At 39.2% G+C, this 19990-nt stretch overlaps 1 protein-coding gene across 1 annotated transcript in view; it reads right to left on the reverse strand.

The window, feature by feature from the left end:
• Window positions 1–17503, reverse strand: part of SCN11A (sodium voltage-gated channel alpha subunit 11) — an 80445-nt gene extending 62942 nt beyond the window's left edge. The window contains exons 1-5 of the mRNA XM_041734234.1: window positions 17237–17503; window positions 13978–14096; window positions 12605–12706; window positions 3166–3294; window positions 1765–1871 (exon numbers count right to left, since the gene is read on the reverse strand). Of these exons, the coding sequence (XP_041590168.1) occupies window positions 1765–1871; window positions 3166–3294; window positions 12605–12706; window positions 13978–14096; window positions 17237–17503 (724 nt within the window). The remainder of the gene's footprint in view (window positions 1–1764; window positions 1872–3165; window positions 3295–12604; window positions 12707–13977; window positions 14097–17236) is intronic.
• Window positions 17504–19990: the final 2487 nt, after the last annotated feature.

Raw genomic sequence — 19990 nt, forward strand, 5'->3', positions numbered from 1 at the left:
CCAGATTGCTGAGGAGCCCCTGAGCTAAAGTCCTTCAGGACTTTAACCTTCAGGAATGGCCTTGTACTTGTCCCTCTGACATGCAGGGCAAGTGTGATCTTGGGATGTACATGAATGCAGTGGTGAATCCAGAGATGTGGTATCTGGGATCATCAGTCAGCTATGCTCCCTAAAGCAGGAGATCTGAGTGGCACATTTCCATGGCAACCACCATGCCTCCTATCTGATCTTTCTACTTCTACCTTTACTCCCCGACATTCTATCCTTCATTCAACAGCCAAAATAATCCATTTAAAACCTTCAGATTAGATGAATGGATAAATAAGATGAAATTTTGGAGCAGCCCGGGTAGCTCAGTGGTTTTAGCACTGCCTTCAGCCCAGGGCGTGATCCTGGAGACCTGGGATCGAGTCCCACATCAGGGCTCCCTGCATGGAGCCTGCTTCTCCCTCTGCCTGTGTCTCTGCCTCTCTCTCTCTCTCTCTCTCTCTCTCTCTGTCTCTCATGAATAAATAAATAATATCTTAAAAAAAAGAAGATGAAATTTCTCAGCCATAAAAAAGAGCAAGTTTTTGCCACTTGCAACAACATGGATAGACCTAGAGGGTACTATGCTTAGTGAAATAAGTCAGAGAAAGACAAACACTGTATGATTTCATTTACATGTGGAATCTCAAAAACAAAGCAAATGAACAAACAAAACAAAATGGAAACTCATAAATACAGACAATAAACTGGTAGTTGCCAGGGGGATGGGAGGAGTGTGGTGGGCTGGGAAAAAGGGTGAAGGGGAATGAGAGGCACAGGCTTCCAGTTTTGGAATGAAGAAGTCATGGGGATGAAAGGCACAGCATAGGGAATATACTTAATGGTATTGTAATAGCATCATATGGTGACAGGTGGGAGCTACACTTGTGGTGAGCACAGCGTAATTTATAGAATTGTTGAATCACTCTGCTGCACATCTGAAGCTAATGTAACATGTGTCACCTCTACTTCCATAAAAACAAATCAAAACAAAACCACTGCCAGATCATATGACTCCTCTGCCCAAAGCCCTCAGGTGGCCCCCATTTACCTCAGAGCAAAGCCCAAGTCCTCCTAGTGCATATGTGCCTCCCCTCCTCTATGTGGTCCCACTTCTACCATCTGGCCCCTCACTGTCTGCTCAGCCTGATCCATATCCTTTATATTCCTCAGTCTCTGCACCACTGGCTTGGCCCATGCTATGAACACTCTTTTCCATAAATCTGCTTATGAAACGCCCTTGTTACCTTCAAACCCACTCCCATCTCCTCTCCCCAATGACACCTATCCTGACTATGCTGACTATGCTATTGAAAACTGCACTCTGTTTCCCTGAACCCCTGTGACTCCCAGTAGCCCTCATGTTGCTCACTTTTCCCTTTTATTTTTCCATGGCACATACCACTTTCTAAACAGGATAGAGAATTACCTATTTATTATAGTTATTTTACCTATTTATTATAGCTATTGCTTAGTGTCTGTCTCCCCACCCTACCCAGAAGGTAAACTCCATTAGAGCAGAGACCTCTGTCTGTTCACTCACTGATAAGATATGCCCCCAGGCAGCTAGCACAGTGTCTATACATATGCTGAAATACACACTGTTGATGAATGATCAAATAAATGAGTAAAGCAGAATTTTTTTGGTTTTGGTTTATATGACATCTTGAGAAATTTTAAATATAAAAGAACATTCCTCCTGCTTAAAAGGCAATGTTGAAGATCAGAGTGACTTACCTGAAACCACTGAAATTGCTTTCAAAGCTCTAAACACTCGGAAGGTACGCAGGGATGACATACTGATGCTGTTGTTGAGTATGGTATTTGGTGAGTATGATACAAACCTACAAGACAAAGCACAGGAAAAATTCTGGGCCTACTCAGTTCTGCAGCCACACTGTACATCTGTACATCTTGCACAAAGGCCACAAATAACATGGCCTGGGCCCTCTGTCCCTGGGCCTTACCTTCTCAGCCCCACTTTCATCTTAGGGTCTGGTAATATCATTCTCTATTGCTGTGGACTACAGATTGCACAGGAGGCTGTTCTCTACTAATATTTATATTTGGACACAGATGAGGATTTCTTGAAATAGCCCATGCAGTTGTGCTACATCCACTGATAATAAAAATCAATCGAAACACTTATTGACTACCAAGTTCCAGGCCCAGTGCACTTCCCTAAAGTCTCACTATGTGGCCAAGCCAGAAGAAATCCAGGCAGTCTGACTCTAGAGCCCTCACAACTGCACTACACTATCTTTCAATAAGTAAGAGTACCCAATCATTGAATTTCAAATATAAAACTCTGATATTAATAGCATCTACTTCAAAGGACTCTTGTGAATATTAAATAGGAAAACATATGCAAAGTGCTTGAAACAATGGCTGGCACAAATTAAGTAACATTAGGTTTATTATTATTGTGCTGGCAATGAGCCATTGTTCTTCTTGTTCGTTATTTTGCTAACCCTGTTTCATCATTCAGATGCCAAACTGATGTCCTTTCCTTCAGGAGGAACTTCAACTCTTGCCTCATATAAAATACAATATACATAATAATTAACTCAAAATGGACCATGGACTTAAACATAAGAGCCAAATCTATAAAACTTCTAGAAGAAAATGAAAAAAAAAAAAACTCCTTGAGAGCTTGCAGTAGCCAAAGATTTTTAAGACTCTGTAGTTCCTCCTACACATTCTGACAGCCCCATACATGCCCAACTCCTGTCCTAGCACTCACCCTACCAGATTGTGATGGTTGTTAATTTTCTCTCTTTCCATCTGGACTGTGAGCTTTAGGAGGGTGAGAACCATGTCTGTTTGTTTTGTTTTGTTTTCATTATCACAACCCCTGTATCTCACACAGAAGTTGGCCCATAATAGGCCAGTGTTTGGGAAGTGAATGGCTGAAGGAATGAGAGCATGAATGTGGCCTAGAAATGGATTCGTGCGTGGAGGCCTCTGGCCAGTTGGCTGCCTGGTGCTGTTCACGGTCAACCAACACTGCATTCAGAATTCTAGACATTATCAGGACACACTTAGCTACTCACGTGGACCCACACAGACCCCTGGGGGAAGCCAAAGAGCTTCTTTCCCACCCTGAATTTCCTCAATAAACATATTGGATATACTTACGCTGTTACAATGACAATGGAGTCCAGCCAGTTCCATGGATCTCGAAGAAAAGAAAACTCATCCAGAATAAAACCTCTTGCCAATATTTTTATTAAAGCTTCAAAAATATAAATCCCAGTGAAGACATACCTATAAAGCAAATCATTCACAACAAGAAGGAACATGATAAGTGATGTGAAAAGCAGAGAGCTCACCCATCTTATCTGGTCTTTATGCAGTTCTATTTCATTTCAATGTGACATTTAACATTCTGATTTTCAGCAAACCAGAGTTCAGAGAGGTAAGCTCCTTAAGCAAGTTCTAATAGTTAGAATTTCTGAGAAACAGGCCCACAGATAAAGTTGTAAAACTGCTGTTTGATGCCTCACTCCACAGCCATATTCTTGACAGTCACCTAACCAACATGAGACCTTAGGACTAGGGGCTGTCACTGCTATTTTGTTACTACTATTCTAGAATTATCACTTTGATATATAAAAGAGGATGATAGCAAAGGAACAAAGAGAATAAATGACAAGGCTAAAAAGTTAATCTTTCCATATCCCATGTTCACGGATCAGAAGACTTAATACTGTTAAGATGTTCCTGCTACTCAAAGTCATCTACAGATTCAGTACAATCCCTACCAAAATCCCAATGACATTCTTTGCAGAAATAGAAACATCTGTCCTTAAATTCATATGGATATCCTGAATAGCCAATCTTGAAAAAGAAAAAGTTGGAGGTCTCATACTTTCTTATATCAAAATATATCACAAAGCTGAAGTAACCAAAACAGTGTGGTGCTGGTATAAAGACAGACATATAGGAGGAAGGGGAACCCTCTTGCACTGTTGGTGGGAATGTGAACTGGTACGACCACTCTGGAAAACTGTGTGGAGGTTCCTCAAAGAATTAAAAATAGAACTGCCCTACAACCCAGCAATTGCACTACTGGGTATTTACCCCAAAGATACAGATGCAGTGATATGCTGGGACACCTGCACCCCAATGTTTATAGCAACAATGTTCACAATAGCCAAACTGTGGAAGGAGCCGTGATGTCCATCGACAGATGAATGGATCAAGAAGATGTGATTTATATATATATATATAAATATATATATTTACTCAGCCATTAGAAAGGACGAATACCCACCATTTGCTTTGACACGGATGGAGCTGGAGGGTATTATGCTGAGTGAAGTAAGTCAATCGGAGAAGGACAATCATTATACGGTTTCACTCATATGGGGAATATAAGAAATAGTGAAAGGGGAAAAGGAGGGAAAATGAGTGGGAAAAATTAGAGAGGGAAACAAACAAGGGTTTGTGGAAGGCAAGGTAGATGGGGGGATAGGGTGACTGGGTGACGGGCACTGAAGAGGACATTTGATGGGATGAGCACTGGGTGCTATACTATATGTTGGCAAATTGAACTTCAATAAAATATAAAACATATATATATATTTGACCATATATATTAGGGCGTATTTCTGGGCTCCCTATTCTAGTGGTTTATATGTCTGTCTTTATATATATATTATATATACTAGAACCACCAGCTACTTACTAGAACCACCAGCTACTCACGTGGACCCACACAGAGCCCTGGTGGAAGTGGTTTCTAGTGGTTTATATGTGGTTCTAGTGGTTTACATATATTATATATTATATATGTATTATATATATTTATATGTGGTTCTAGTGGTTTATATATATTATATATTATATATTATATATATAAAGACAGACATATAAACCACTAGAATAGAGAGCCCAGAAATAAGCCCTAATATATACAGTCAAATGATTTTCAACAAAGATGCCAAGACCGGGACGCCTGGGTGGCTCAGTGGTTAAGCCTCTGCCTTCGTCTCAGGGAGTGATCCTGGAGTTCTGGGATCGAGTCCCACATCGGGCTCCCTGCATGGAGCCTGCTTCTCCCTCTGCCTATGTCTCTGCCTCTCTCTGTGTCTCTCATGAATAAATAAATAAAATCTTTAAAAAAAAAAAAAGATGCCAAGACCATTCAGTGGGAGGACAGTCTTTTCAATAAATGGTGTTGGGAAAGGTCAATATTCACATGCAAAAAAAAGAAATGAAGTTGGACCCCTACCTTACACTGATGTACAAAAATTGACTCAAACCAGATTAAATAGCTAAGTACGAGAACAGAAACTATAAAACTTCTAGAAGAAAATATTTGCAAATCATGTATCTGATGAGAGGTTAATATCCACAATATACAAAGAACTCCTACAACCTAACAACAAAAAACCACAAAAAAATCACACCATATACAAAAATAAGCTTGAAATGGATTAAAGACTCAAATGTAAGACCTGAAACCAAAAAATTCCTAGATGAAACCTTAGGCAGTAAGCTCTTTGACATTGGTCTTAACAATATTTGTTTGGATATGTCTCCTCAGACAAGGACAACAAAAGCAAAAATAAATAAATGGAACTATATCAAAGTGAAAAGCTTTTGCACAACAAAGGAAATCATCAACAAAATGAAAAAGCAATCTACTGAATGAGAGGAGATATAGCATTTGCAAATGCTATATCCCATAGCCCCCTATGGGATAACATCCAAAATATATATTAAAAAATTCATACAACTCAATATCAAGCAAAAAATCTTATTAAAAATGAGCACCCAAAAAAGGGCTTAAAGAGACATTTTTCCAGAGAAGATATACAGATGGACAGCAAGCACCTGAAAAGACACCTAAGGTTACTAATAATGAAGAAAATGCAAATCAAGACCACAGTGAGCTCTCATCTCACACTTACCACAATGAATATTATCAAAAAGACAAGAAGCAAGTGTTGGCAAGGATGCCAAGAAAAGGGAACCCTGTGCACTGTTAATGGGAATGTAAACTGATGTAAACACAATGGAAAATGGTTCCTCTAAAAAGTTAAAAATAGAAGTACCATATGATCCAGCAATTTTATTTCTGGATATTTATCCAAAGAAAACAAAAGTGCCATTTAAAAAGACATACATACTTCTATGTTCACTGCAGTATTATTTACAGTAGCCAGCATATGGAAGCAATCTAACTGTCCATCAGCAGATAAGTGGATAAAGAATATGTGGTATATGTACACAATGGAATATTACTCCACATAAAAAAAGAATGAAATCTTGCCATTTGTGACAACAGAGATAGACTAGAGGGTATTATACAAAGTAAAATTAGTCAGAGGAAGACAAATACTGTATGATTTCACTTATATGTGGAATCTAAAAAGCAAATTAAACAAAACAAAACAGACTCCTAGAAACAGAGAACAAACTGATGGTTGCTGGTGGGAAGGGGTTGGGGATGAATGAGTTAGGTGAAGGGGATTAAGAGGCATAATCTTTCAGTTGTAAAATAAATAAGACATAAGGATATAATGAATAGCGTAGGGAGTACAGTCAATAATATTGTAAAACTTTTGTATGGTAACTAGACTCATAGTGATCACTATACACCTGAAACTAATATAATATTGTATGCCATTATAAAAAGATTGTAAATAAAAAAATGAATAAAAAACAGCAGCAAAAATCAAGTAATCTAATTTAAAATGGCTAAATGAGTTGAATTAGATATTTCTCCAAAGATGACATACAAATGGCCATCAAGCATATGAAAAGATGCTCAATATCACAAATCATCAGGGAAATGTAAATGAAAGCCACAATGAAATACCACCTCACATCCATTAAGATGGCGACTTTCCAAAAAACCTCAGAAAATAATAAGTATTGGTAAGGATGCAGAAAAGTTGAAACTCTTGTGCAGTCCTAGTAAGACTGTAAAATGGTACAACCAACCATGAAAAAATACTATGAGGGTTCTTCAAAAAAATAAAAATAGAATTACCATATGATCCAGCAATCCCACTTCTGGATATACATACAGAAGAATTGAAGACAAGGTTTTAGAGAGGTATTTGCACACCTATGTTCACAGCAGCATTATTTAGGTACTCATATTTGTCTTGAGCAAGAGATGGAAACAACCTAAATGTCCATCGATCGAAAATAAATTAATAAAATGTCGTACATACCAAGAAATAGTATTCTGCCTTAAAAATGAAGAAAATCCTAAAACATGCTACAACGTAGATGAACCTTGAAGTCATTCTGCTAAAGGAAATGAACCAGTTACAAAAAGACAAATACTGTGTGATTCTACTTAAGCAAGGCACTTAGAGCAGCAGTCAAATACCTAGTGACCCAATGTAGAATGGTGGTTGCCAGGGACTGGAGGGGAGTTAGTGCTTAGTAGGCACAGAATTTCAGTTTTGCAAAACGAAAAGAGTTCTGGAGATGGATGGTGGTAACTGGTTGCACAACTCTGTGAATGTACTTAGTAACCCTTAAGAATGTTAAGATGGTAAATTTTATGTAACATGTATTTTATAGTAATTAAAAAGAAAAACCTATTTCCATTCTCTTCCCAGAGTCCTTCGTCATGTTCTATCTTCTAATTTATTTCCTTTCCTCTCCCTCCTCCTTCAAAAACAAACCAAAAAAAAAAAAAAGCAAATAAAAAACAACAACAACAAAACCCCACAATATTCCATCTCTCTTGTTATAATCCCAAGCTGTCAAAAATGCAGGTCTGCATACACACACACACACACACACACTCTCTCTCTCTCTCTCTCTCTCTCACATACACACATGCACAGTTTCCTTTCTGGGGACTATCAATTTAAACAATCTGTCATTTCACAATAAAAGAAGTGGACCTTTCCTGGTAAAATATCCAGCCCACAAGTCTAAAGAACCAAGGTCTTGGGAACTTAAAAAATTCAAAGTAGCCAAATCCAAGAAGAGAAATGGCTATGAGCAGCTCTCTGCTTTAACCTTTTTTAAAGTTGATCCTCTTTTAGGTGACAAATGAACACAGCAGATTAATTCATGTCTGCCCTGAAACACCATTTTTAAAACTTAGGTATAATTTACAAAGTTAAGGGTATTTTGGAAGAAGGCTGTAATTGCAGATTTGTGGGATTTTGCAAGTCTCCATCCAGTTCTCACACAATTGAGACAACATCCTCTGACTGCAATTTCTGCCTAAACACCGGGCCTCCCACTCCCACCCCTTCCCATTCTCTCTTTTCCAGCAGAAGCCTGGCCAATAGAGAGACAGGCAGACCACATGACATCTGATAATTGAGTAGAGCCATGCCTACCACCATAGGGCTTGGGAACTCCTTTATCCAACCCACCAGACAAATAAGGCCTTCTGGAGTGTATCACTATCATTTCAAGCATGGTTAGAGCATCCAGTCAGGGCCATGGGTGGCGTCCAGGTAGGTTGATAGAACACCATGACCTGATCCTAGGGCACTTTGGCATTCATTCTCTGAGAGCTATCAACCTGAAACCAATTTCCTATTTAAAAGTTTCCTAACCAAAGGACATTGACAAAGCTAAAGAAACTCTCCCCCCATGCCTAACAATTCAGTTGCATGCTCTCTTTCATAAAATCATTTTCGACAGCCTCCTCTCACCCCCACTTTCATGCACACATTGTCAGTCCAAATGCCACCAGGAGACAGTAGCAGCTTTCCTACAGCCTAAACAAAGGTTCTTTCATATCTCTGCTTTATGGGTCTTTTAGTAGTGAAAATGGCCTGGGAGAAAATTAGCATCCAATTGGGCCACTGCTTTCCATTAATAGGAAAAGAAGACTCATTTAATCTCACCAGAAATGCTGGCAAAGCAGACCGCTGCTATGGGAGCAATCCCCACTCCTGGAACTGCCTCCTCCACAGATCTCACTTTGTTAACTACAAAGGCTTTCAGAGACACTGCAGTAAACAATGAGCAGCAGCCCTGCACTATCAGTTAGCTCCTCACATGGAATAGCTAACTCTCTAGAAGGGGGACCATTTTCCCCAGTGATATTGCCAGGATGATTCTATTCTCATGGGTGTCCATGCCCCTTGCTCCAAGGCACAGCCCTGAGCTCACTGGCCTTAACTATACCCTAAGACCCACTTAGCAACAGAGAAGCAGCAATCCCTAAAAAGTAATGCAAAGAAGCAAAGCTAAAAAACCAGCAGAGAATTAAAATGAAATACTAAACATACCTGATTAACAAAAAAGAAGGCAGCAGTAGAAGAACAACAGAAGAGCAAAAGAACAAAAAACAGATGAGATCAACAGAAAACCGATAAACAGCAGACCTGAATTCAAGCACATTCATAATTACATTAAATGTAAATGAAATAAATATTCCATCAAAAGTCAGATATTGGCAAATAGATTGCATAAAAGACAAGAACCAACTATGTGCTCTTTACAAGAGATACACTAATCATACAAATACAAAAGGTTTGATAGTAAAGGATGGAAAAAGATATGCTGTGTAAACAATAAGCATAAGAAAGTTGGAGTAGCTATAGTAATCTCAGACAAAACAATTACTAAAAGGCATGCCACTAGAAATATAGAAAGACATTTCATAATGATTAAAGAATGCATACATTAGGAAGATATAATAACCATAAATATGTACATGCCTAGTAATAGTGCTACAAAAATACATGAATCAAAACTTGCCAAAAATAAAGGGATAATAGACAAATTCACAGTCATAGATGGAGACTTCAAGCCTCTCCTCAGTAATTCACAGAAGTACTAATAGAAATGCTGAGTGAAGTAAGTCAATCGGAGAAGGACAAACATATGTTCTCATTCATTTGGGGAATATAAATAATAGTGAAAGGGAATAGAAGGGAAGGGAGAAGAAATGTGTGGGAAATATCAGAAAGGGAGACAGAACATAAAGACTCCTAATTCTGGGAAACGAACTAGGGGTGGTGGAAGGGGAGGAGGGCGGGGGGTGGGGGTGAATGGGTGACGGGCACTGGGGGGGCACTTGACGGGATGAGCACTGGGTGTTATTCTGTATGTTGGTAAATTGAACACCAATAAAAAATAAATTTATTTTTAAAAAAAGATATGCAATTATATATTTTATTTATATTAGCAAACCTTATATTTAACATAGCATTTTTTATATTGTTAGACATTTACCAATGTTGAATATTTTTGTATCTTTTGGCCAATTATTGAATGGGTTAAACAATATGAAATTGCCATTTGTGTTCTGTATCAAGGATTTAATTTGTACAAAATATAAATGCTTTTTAATACTTACCCTTCCAAAAAAAAAAAAAAGAAATAGTAAAAGGACAAGATATCTAAATGATACTATCAGCACCTTAACTTAACTGACCATTTACAGAATATCATACCAAACAACTGCAGAACCTGTGTTCTTTCAAGTGCATGTGAAACATTCCCCATGGTAGAACCATAAAATAAATTTCTCCTAATTTTAAAAGATTGAGATCTTACAGAGTATATTCTCTACAACTGAATTAAATTAGAAATCATTAACAACAAGACAACTAGAAAAATATAAAATATTTGGAAACTAAAAAACACACTTCTAAATAACACATGGGACAAACAAGAAATCACAAGAAGTAAGGAATATGTTTAACCAACAGGGAGCAAAAACACAACCTATCAACATCTGTGGTATGAAGCTTTAGCAACGCATGGTGGAAATTTATAGCTTTATATAATTGCACAAGAAAAGAAGAAAAATCTAAAACAACTATTTAAGTTTCTACCTTAAGGACCTAGAAATAGAAGAGCAAATTAAACTCAAAGTAAATTGAAGGATGAAATTAATAAAGACTTTGAAACATTTACATATTGCTGGCAGGAATGTAATAAAGTGCAGTCACTTTGGAAAAGTTTGGCAATTTCTTACAAAACTCACTCAAATTCACCAGGATAAAAGCAAAAGTGATACACGGGCAAAGATGGAAACACACAATTCACAAACTAAAACAAAAAAGCCCAACTCATCCAGAAATTAAGGAAATGTAAATATTTTTAACTCTATAAATTACAAAGTTATTCATATGCTTAGCAAATGACACAGCAATTCCACTCCTAGGTATTTATCCAAGGGAAAGCAAACATATATCCACAAAAAAGACTTTTATACAGAAATTTTCATAACAATTTTATTCATAATATCAAAAATTAGAAACAGGTGATGGGAAAACAAATTGTGGTATACTCATACAAAGGAATACAACTCAACAACAAAAAAGGGAAAAACAAGAGCATGGATGTATCTCAAAACATGCTAAGAGGAAAAAGCCAGACATAAAAGTATTGTATCATACCTACCATATGAGTCCATTATATGAAATCCTAGAAAAGGCAAGACTAGCCTAGAGTGACAGAAAGCAAATCAATATTTGAGAGTGGGACTTGCCCACTCTAATGCCAAGAGGCATTGAGAAACTTTTAGGGTGTCTGGAATGTTCTGAAATGTTGACTTTGGTGGTTTCTAACACATAGTTAAATATGTGATCAAAATAAGAGATCTCTTATTATTCTGCCAATTAATTATTCAATATATTTCTAAAGGACTAAAGCAGTAAATATGTTAAGCTAGAAACTCTAGGACAACATATAAGAGAATGCTTATCAAAATATGGAACTTTCTAAGTTGAAAAATAAAATTGTATGTCTGAATAGCCAACTAAAAATTACAGAAAGTTAATATTTTCATTATACAAAGAAGGGACTCCTGGGTGGCTCAGCAGTTGAGCGTCTGCCTTCGGCTCAGGGTGTGATCCCAGAGTTCTGGGATAGAGTCCCACATCAGGCTCCCTGCATGGAGCCTGCTTCTCCCTCTGCCTATGTCTCTGCCTCTCTCATGAATAAGTAAATTTTTAAAAAAATTATTATACAAAGAACTCACTCAAATTCACCAGGATAAAAGCAAAAATGATACATGGGCAAAGACGGAAACACACAATTCACAAACTAAAACAAAAAAGCCCAACTCATCCAGAAATTAAGGAAATGTAAATATTTTTAACTCTATAAATTAATAACTTTTCCAAACTTTTTGGAAAATATTTTGTCACCATATATTTTTCAAGTATTAAAATGTACCTTTTAATCCAGTAAATCCATTTCTAAGACTCTATCCTAAGAAAATAGTAATTTTTAAAAAATACCTATGCAAAGATGTTGCTTGTTGCAATATTTATAGCAGTAAAATACTAGAATGGTTAAGTAAATTATGGTTTACTTACCTAATAAAATATTATATAAGCTAAAAGTAGATTCCTAAGAAGCCTATGTAAACCCAAAGAAAACCTTCTAAAAGCTAGACATAAAATGTGTATGTGTGCTCTTTATTATTTTAAAAGGTCTTTAAAAACAGTTGTAAAGACTATGTATACACAACTAAAATGGACTCTGCCAGCAATTGTGTTGGGGAATTGGGACTATGGATGAGTCTGTCTTTCTCTACATATTTGAACTCTGATGTAATCGTAAGTCTTTTAGGAGTAGTTGTAAAAACCTTGGGATAGATGAGGGCAGGACAAACACTTACTCAGCATTGTCGGTATCTGTATTATTTTTGTCCTTCCCATGAGCGGTGGCCATGAACACGCAGTTGATGATGACGGTGCAGATGATGAACATGCTGAACAATGTGATCGCTGTCCGTTAAGGCTGGTACGCTACAGGGCGGCACATGTCATCAGTCATAGTGAAGGCTGTGGGCATACCTCCAGGTCTCCTTTTCTGTAGGTGCACCTGTCTGCTAACTGTGAGTGTTGGCAAAGAACAAATCATAGCTGTGCCCTCCCCTGAAGAACAGTCCTCAGCTGAATAGCAGCCTCCTCACATGGAGGGCTACAACCCTCTTCCTCATGTCTGACTGCCTGAGACTTAGAAAAAGTTGCCCCCTTGGTTCTGGGTTGGGAGTAGGGGTAGCTCTGTGACATAATTAGTGCTCCAGAGTTCCCAGTGGGCTCGAGCTGACATAGGATTAGCTGAGACACTGCCCTTACTAGCCTCTTCTTTCTGCTCCATCCTGCTTCCCTCTTTCCTTCTTCGGAGAGCATTCTTCAACTAAATCATTTAAATAAGAATCCCCATCTCAGGCTCTCCTAAGGAATCCAAACTGAATAGTTATTCCTCCCATGCACCCAGTACTTCAATATGTCTAGCAGTCTATGTCTTCCTCACCTTCCCCAGTCTAAAAATGCCCAGTGTCTCCACTACCTGCTGGACACATCAGGAATGCTCCTTGTCTTTATTCTTTAAGACTGAGGTTGCAAATTCAAAGTCTTAAGAATTTGAGGAGTCATTTAAATGGGTGAAATGGGCATATGCTGGGACAAAGGGAGGTTGAGATGTGTTGAAGCAGAGCTTGCATGGCCCCTCTAAAAGAGGCGGTGTCCTCACTACATTGACATTTGCCAGGTAGGAATGCAAATCTAGTCTTGATAGAGGTTCCACCTTCAAAAAATGCTGGAAATCTAGACTTTTAACATTATACAGTGTTTCCATAAAGTTTTAAACACTGTATAGGTCCAACACAACACATTTAGCAGCTAAATACAGAGCACAGATTAACAGTCTGCAACCTTTGTTTGGGTCTCAACTCAAGTGTTCCTTTCTCCAAGAAGTCATCCTGGATGTCTCCAAAGCACAACTACCATTCCCAAACTGCCCACTTCACTAAAAAAATCACCTGCCTTTTGGGCCAATCTCCTTCTAAGGCCACAGGATCCTAGAGCAGGGCCAAGTCTTATTCACACACAGCACTACCATAGCTCCTGCCATGCAGCAGTAGGCATTCAACAAGTATTTGTTCCAAGAATGAGCTAACTTCCACTCAACAAGTATGTGAACAATCTAGGGCTCTTGCACTTTCCACATGACATGGACTTAGGAAAAGATGCAATGAAAAGATATGAATGGACTGAGATTTTGATGGCTAAACTTCGGATTGGATTGAAAGGCCCAAGAATGAACAAGGCACGCTTGGCACTGAAGCGGTAGATTGTTCTCTTTTTATTCAACACCATAAATGTCTGCAAAAACAAACAAACACAACAAGAATTACATTCAGTGACAAAACAATATTTATGAGTTCATTTAGAGAAAATTCAGAAGAACCACAGATTGAGGTGTGGCTTAGTTTTTTATGATAATGACAGTTTATAATCAAGTGCTGTCATTCTGAAGCCCAAGGTACTTTTTAGCCAGCCTACACTTTGACTCTGGACATCATCAGATCTACCATGTGGCCTGGGTCTTACTCAGAGTCCCAAGATAGGTACTGGGCTGTGGACTGTTCACCCAGTGGGATACTTTGGAGGTCCAGAAAAATGTAACATCCAGGCCCAGCAGATAAGCAAGAATAGAGACTAGTAACTGGGGCAAACAAAATCCTTCATAATATACTCCATGGTATGTATTTATGAAGTAGACTAGAAGGGAACTTGAAGAGATGGAAGTAGTATTGAACATTGACATTCAGCAAATTATTTTAAATTATTTTGATTACAAATGAAAACTTCCTAAAAAATCATAGCATAGTCAGGGACTTAGAGAGTTCACATTGTTGTTCACATTGTATCTATCTCAATTCTACACGAGATAGTCTAACAATAAGTTCTAACCTTGAGCATCATCAACATAAAAGTCATCAAGTTTCCCAGACTTGATCTCCCATTCTCCTCACAGACATACAGGCAAGTATGCCTGTGGTTCCCAACTGGTAGGAGAGGCCCTAAAAAAGACATCTGGAAATGCATGTGAGTATTTTTGATTGTCACAATTTTGATTGCCTGTCACAAGGCCCTACTGATTAGATAGGTTTAGTGATGCCAAACATAGGACAGACCTGCTAAATGTTACACTGCCCCATCCAAAATGCCCACTGGGCTCCGTTGAAGAATACCATACCTATGCTCATTTCTTCCTAGTATGTCTCTTTGGGCTTTGGGAATGAAACAGCCCCTGGACAACAATCCATCATCCACAAGCTTTTAACATCAACTCCCAGATCTCCTTCCTTCCATTCAACTGTAATCTGGCTATCCCTTTACATGTCCCTAAGGCTATTAATTACAAAAGCCTTCACAGAATGAGGGTCATTCCTGTTTCCCCATGTCTCTGCTCCTTTAAGATTTGCAAAAGTACTACTTGACATGTAATCCAGTATGTTCTTATACAGAAAAGATAGGCCTTGTCATCCAGGCCCAATACAGCAGGATGAATGCTGCCTTGGCTGGGGTACGAGAACTTCAGCCACTGCCAGCCATCAACCATCCTTTGTTGAGTTGCTGGAACTTACTTGTCTGCTGGCCATCTGGCTGCAGGAAAAAATGGAGTAGGATATTTTCTGTTGCCTCTATAACAAAAGGAAATGGCCACAGAGTTCTTTGAAAGCTATGAGCTCAGGAGCCAGAGACCCATTTTAGGGATTCCAGGCACTTCCTTTGGATATAAAGACAATTTTAGAGCAGAGAGCAAACTTCTCCTTTAGGTGGGTCACCCTAGATTAATAGGTGGCATGATATGGCTCTGCCTCTGTACCCCTTGATGTTTTATTAATGCTATCTCTGACTGCTTTAAATATTTCAACTAATGGTGTATTTAACTATACTCACCAGGGTTTTAATTATTAAAATGAGAGGCACCAACTCCTTTTGTCTGCTGAGATATCTCTACCCTGTTTTTTGTAGCTCTTCAGAATGGAAATTTCTGAAGATAGGAAGTGGCCTTAGATGACAGAAAGAGCCCTTGGGCATGAGTACCAACTCCATCCCTTATTAGTTGTTTGGCCTGGCATAATCCACCTCCCCATCTAGTCTTTGGATTCCTTATCTGTGAGGTGGAGAGCTAACTACCACATATACCTCACATGACTACTGCGAGTACCAGGCACATGGAAGTCATTGGTGTGCAGAACTCTAAAATCATATCTTCTGACATAAAAGGAGAGCCCAAGATGAGAAGAGATGATTCTAGAACAGAACCTATCTTCCCAGGACTATCTGCACCACAACAAGCTGCTGCCTGCTCTAGCCTTGAGGCAGAAGACCTCCAGCAGTTAATTCACACTTAACAACTCTGCCTTCAGGAAGGCTCTGGGATTCTGGGGCATAAGGAGAAGAAGAAATATTGGAGTGTTTTTGTTCCTTCATCTCTCATCCCCTTTCTTGAATTTCCCCCTCACATCTCTCTTTCCTCTATACACACAGGTCCCATTTGGTCTGGTAATTCTAGGTCTGTCCCAGGTGCAAGGACATACCAGGCAACATTTCTCTGGAGAGATCAATTTCATATAGTTGCCAGCAGAAAATGGTCTCAGTATCTCATATTTCTAGGACTTCTCCCCAAACTTCATTCTTCTCTGAACTCAGACAGGTGAGGTTGGTTTTCTATTCTCTGGAGTATCACACAGTGAGATGATGATGGCAAGGTCTTCTGAGCTTCTCTTGAAAGGGGAGGACTGTCCTCACTGCCCCAGTCTTTCAAATAGCCATCGGAGGAGCCCTTTTAAGGAACTTTTACTAGAATTTCCCTGTAAGAACTACATTCAGGTTTAACACCAAGCCTATCACATATTGGCATGGGATTTACATAAAATCTCCATATGCCCAGTTGATTACCATATTCTTAGCTTCATTTATTGAATTTCAATTATGTATCATGTTGGCGTATGGCTCAGGCCTCCAAAAATCTCATTTAATAGCCCAACAAGCCACAGTTAGTTGAGAGGTTTTCCAAGGAAAACTCTTATAAAACTCTTTTAAAGTGCTTCCATATCATGTCCATGTTATAGGAAGCAGGCATTTTACAGATCAGAAAAATGAGGATTGGTGAAGTGACTTATCCAAAGTCAAAAAGCCAGTCACTTAAAGGCCTACACCCAATTTTTCGGAATATTGGTCCAGTCCTCTTTCTTGACACCATTTGTTTTCTGTTTCCCTTTTAACCTTCCTGCTGCTCCTAGTCCTCCTCTTTTTTTTTGCCAAGACATACATTACAGAGAGAAAATGAGGACTGAAAGAGGTTTTTAGTACTATGAAGGCAATGACAAGTGGTGATAGCAAAGGAGAAGAACAGACATCTCTACAAACCCCCAGATCCATGTTTGGAAATTCTTGTAATAGTCATTGTAACTGCATGGCTAGAACACCCCAGGCCCCCCTTCAACTACCTTATGATTTCTGTAGAATGGGTCCAAGTCTTCCAGGGGCCTTGCTATCAGCTCATGGGGAATATCACCATAGAGCTTGGGCAACTTCCTGGAGACCTTTAAGTCAAGCTGAGGCCGAGGCTGGGGTTCTGCTGTTGTCTTGTCTTTGCACCTCTTTTTCTCCTTTTGGATGGCAATCCTCTTCTCAATTGTAGCCAGAGTATCAGAAGTGAAGGGACGGAAATTCCGTTCATCTGGAAAGATCACTGGGTAGCATCTGTCATCCATTGTCATCCTCAAGACAGAGATAAACAACAGATCCTCAGAGAGCCCTGGAAGGCAAAAATCACACAGCCTGCCCTGGAATCCCACTCTCCAAGGATAATGTCATGAGAGGCTATAAGAATTAAGTGAAGTGAGGTGGCTTGGGAGCTCATTGGCTGTGGAGCAGTTCCAATGGACCTGTGGAGCAGGATACAGTAGGATTTTGGGCATTGGGAAGACCAAAGCAGGCCATCATTTCTGGAGGACCTGGGCGTAAGTGGTAGTAAGTTCAGAACAATGGGCAGAAAAAGCCCAGTCTCTAAAACTGAGACCCAAGCATTGACCAAGACAGTAAGACTGAACCCACCTAACTACTGAAATGGAGCCTGCAGATGGTGGGCAAATGGCTGCAGTGTGAACAGAAGCAGAAAGAATAGGGTATTGAGTGGGACATAACTATGGGTTGCAAAATCAAAACCATAAGTGCATGCATCTTCTCACTGTTTGGTCAGCAAATATCTTAAAAGGTGATGGAATGGAAACAAAAAGGCCATAAACATAGGCACAAACTCTTACACTAATACCCATGATTCTATGCCAACTCTTTTACTTCTGAGATCCCTCACTTCTGGTAGAAGTGAGACCCCAAGAAAGCAGAAAGGTTTTGCCAAAGCTAACAGGGTCACTCTGCTGCAGGATAATAGCTGTACTGGCCCCTATCCCTGACAGCCCTTTCTATAAGGACTTTTTTCTATAGCCTCAAGTCTAAAAGTAGGTTCTGAGAAAATGCAGTAATGCTCAGGTTAAATGCCCTTACTCCCCATGCCAATGCCAAGCATCTTCTTCCTTTCCTATTTACCTGAATGCCAATCTAATATAGATTTCCAAGGCACTCCAGAGAATTACAATGGGTAATCCAACATAGCAGTGGTTTATTCATTCAGCAACCAATGTCTGCTCGGTGTCTGTTTGGAACAGTGCTAGGCACTAACAGAGAAGAAACACTGGTCCCTCCTCCTGGTCCTACAAGTTATGCTGCCCTGAGGTAGTAGTGGAGAAGACAAATAAAAGATAGTATATTACAACAAAAGTAAGACAGATGCTAATATAGGGATAAGTAGATGGTGCTATGTCTGCGCATGGGATGGGTGTCTAACCGGTCTTTGGGAATCAAGGATGATCTGCCAATGCTTTAATGTCTCAGTTAAGACCTGAAGGGGATGTAAGACATAGATAAAAAAAAAAAAAAAAGGAGGACATTAGAATGTGTAGAAGAAACAAACAGCATGTACGGGAACCCATCGGTGAAAAAGAACATGGTGTCCATCTGCCAGGGATGGAAATTTTGTGGGATGGAAAGGCCAGATAAGGCTCCAGTCAGCATTGAGTGAGCATGTGAGGCCCTATAATCCTTAGTAAATGTCATGGATTTCATCCTGAGGGTAATGGAGAATTGCTAAAGAGTGAGTTGTTGTTGTTGTTACAGAGGAGTAACACTATCAGGTTTTAAAAAATATATATCCCTCTTATTGATGAGAATGGATAGGACTTAGGATGAGGGGCTGATGGAAGTGAGGAGTTGGACCTACAGAGATTGTTGCAGCAATCACAACCACTGAGGATGACCTAATGGAGTGGTGGATCTGATAGTCACTTAAGAAATAACCTTGACAAGTGATTTATGGGGAAGGAGAGATTTGAGGGACAAGAAGGAGCTGAGGTTCCTGGTGTGGGCAGCTGGGTCAACATGGTGCTGCTCACTCAGAGAGCATTGTGTTTAGGGGCCATGATCAAGGCAACATATGTGTCTTTAAACACACTAAGGGTAATGTGATGCCCATAATGTGAATCATATGTCAACTGAAATGAAATAGGGAACCTAGATTCACTGCATTCTGTTCCATGCATTCAGGGTCAAGCTCTTTATGGATGTGCCTGGATGATTGAGTTGGCCACGCTACTTAAATTACTCTCTCTCTCTTCCCACTCACCCAGCCACTTCTCTTCCCCTCCATTCCACTTCCCTCTCTCTCATAAATATATATGATTAAATTGGTATAAATTAAGTGGGAATATAATTATACTGTACTATATTTGGTTCTAGAACTCATGAAAGACATGTGAGACAGGGATGAAGTTCTCTGCAGTCAACAGCATATGGATATTAGTTGATCCTAGAAAATAGATGAGCCTAGAAAGACCCTGGATGGCAAAAACTAGACCTGATGCTAAGGTACAGCAAGGAATCCAGTGCAGGACTGCTATCATAATAAGGAGACTCTTAAGGAAGAAACTGGACACTCTGCCCCTATTGTTCTGACCCTGGGGATATTTTGCTCAGTCTCTAGAAAAAAGAGACTTGATGGAAATAAGTAACACAAAATAATGTGCCCAGAAACTGTGCACATTAAAATTTGTTATACATGCTGAAATAAGAACCACGTGTTAAAGTTAACACTGAAAACTACAAAAATTGACCCAGGAATAAGAGGACTTAATTATCAACCCAAA

Source organism: Vulpes lagopus, chromosome 19 (assembly GCF_018345385.1).
Source record: "Vulpes lagopus strain Blue_001 chromosome 19, ASM1834538v1, whole genome shotgun sequence".
Classification (NCBI taxonomy): Eukaryota; Metazoa; Chordata; class Mammalia; order Carnivora; family Canidae; genus Vulpes; species Vulpes lagopus.